Here is a 1927-nt window from a genome sequence, read left to right as displayed (position 1 = left end):
TTTGATTTCTTTGTATGAATGGATCACTTGGGTTGTTACCAACATCTGGTGAAAATTTCATGTCATTAGCACCTCTAGTAACATATTTACTGAGAAAAATGTTGACGTGTTCAATACTTATTTTACCCGCTGTATGCCCATCTAACAATGATTGTGTTGTATGAACATGATATCGAGCCACATCGCACAAAAGACGATAATATGGATCAATGCTTTCGTTTAACCCTGACGTAATTGAACCATTAATCATTTAATGGATATATAGATGTGGATTGATATATTACTACTAGGGTTGGGCAAAATCATATTGTGTGCAATTAATCGTCAGAAAAAGTTAAATCAAGTATTTTTGGCACTTGATGATTAATACGATTAATGCCACCAGGCAGCCTGACTGGAGATTTCCCCGGTCTGTCCGCTCGAAGCTCCTCTCCGCTTCAAATATAACGAACATTTAAAAATAAAATTCTGTAATATATTTATCATAACTCCGGTTTTACGTGGTCGCTCAACACAATTTTAAAAATGTTTGGCCTGAAGTCTGTACTTTTGACACAATTTGGAACAGATTTTTACGGAGAGCAAGTCTTTCCTACTAGAGGGATTTTAATTGGTCATGTGACTAGGATATGAGGACATCCAGGGGATTAATCATCATTATAATTGTTATCGGCTACATACTACAATTAATTGTGATTCATTTTTTTAACCACTRTCGCCCAACCCTAATTACTACACCCCTATAAATGAGTCTACTTGGATCACATGACTCAAAAGGCTACAGCCAAACTTAACGGTAATATCAAGAGACAAGGTCTTGCTAAAGCGAGCCATAAGTAACCAACTTGTGGAAATACTTTTGGTTTTACTCCTAAAATATGAATCTTCTGTGTACTTCTATTGTAGAAAACTCACTGGACTGAGAAAGGAAGATGTTTACTGCAATCTTCGTATTCCTGACCAGTTCCAGACAGCGAGAGATGACATCAACATTGTTATCCTCACAGGTATGGAAGCATTTGAGGGAAAGAAAAATGGCTCCAACACTTATCAATTTTATACGCTTGTAAGCAAGTTTAGTGTTCGTTAACTGAAATCGAGACGAAACCATATAAATGTTGAATAGATTAAAATATGAAGAGAAGAGGACCATACTACACAGATCTGGTTAATGAGCGAGCCTTTATTGCTCACGCTGAAGCAACCAGAAAAACGCTGTCCGAAACCAGAAGTTCCGGTCTTTTTATACGGGGCTCTTCAGTGCCTGGTATGCCCACTACTGGCCTACGGTTGAATCGCAGACACTCAGACAAAAAAAACTGTACTTATGTTTGATTAACAGTTTTTTATGTGTTGTGATGGTGTTTTGGGCATGTATCTAAACTATTTTAATCAAGACGTAACAATAGTCAAACAATGGATTATAAAAGTCAATACTTAGGAAAACTAAGAAAATGGTGTAGTGCTTTTAAAATCAGTATCTAACTAATAAATTCCTTCATGCTTGTTATCATTCTTGCAACGGYGCCTGACCATTGCATTACTGCAAAAAAGACTTTATTTAGGTCACACTCGTACAGAAAGAAAAAAATATCTAAATTAGGGTGAAACTGATCAAATATTCAAGCCAAAAAATCATCACTGGCAATAGATGTTAGGCTTGCAGATCCAAATACTCAAGATGTGCTTTCATGCCAGTGAGTGCCTGCTAAAAATATGTTCTAAATACTTTTTTATGTAGCTCACCAAAACTCCTACTCACATGGGGTGCCGTTTGTAAAGTTACACAGTCAAAAATTACCACCAATATTTTTGTTTTATTTAGCCTTTTATAAGAAAAAAAGAACAGATTTATTTTTCAAAGTCAGTTTTTCACCATATGATTCATACATTTATAATTGTCATAGTTTATAACTAAATTTTTAAC

General features: G+C 35.4%; 1 protein-coding gene across 1 annotated transcript in view; it reads left to right on the top strand.

Annotated features, from left to right (window-relative positions):
* si:zfos-911d5.4 (uncharacterized) overlaps window positions 1-1927 on the top strand; it is a gene marked incomplete in the record, with an annotated part of 20280 nt that overhangs the window by 2317 nt on the left and 16036 nt on the right. The window contains 1 exon segment of the mRNA XM_014007024.1: window positions 907-1007. Coding sequence (XP_013862478.1) covers window positions 907-1007 — 101 coding nt within the window.

This window comes from Austrofundulus limnaeus, unplaced genomic scaffold (genome assembly GCF_001266775.1).
Source record: "Austrofundulus limnaeus strain Quisiro unplaced genomic scaffold, Austrofundulus_limnaeus-1.0 Scaffold39, whole genome shotgun sequence".
In the NCBI taxonomy this organism is placed as follows: Eukaryota; Metazoa; Chordata; class Actinopteri; order Cyprinodontiformes; family Rivulidae; genus Austrofundulus; species Austrofundulus limnaeus.
Note: the sequence above shows the minus strand (reverse complement) of the source record. Positions and strands in the feature narration are given on the sequence as shown.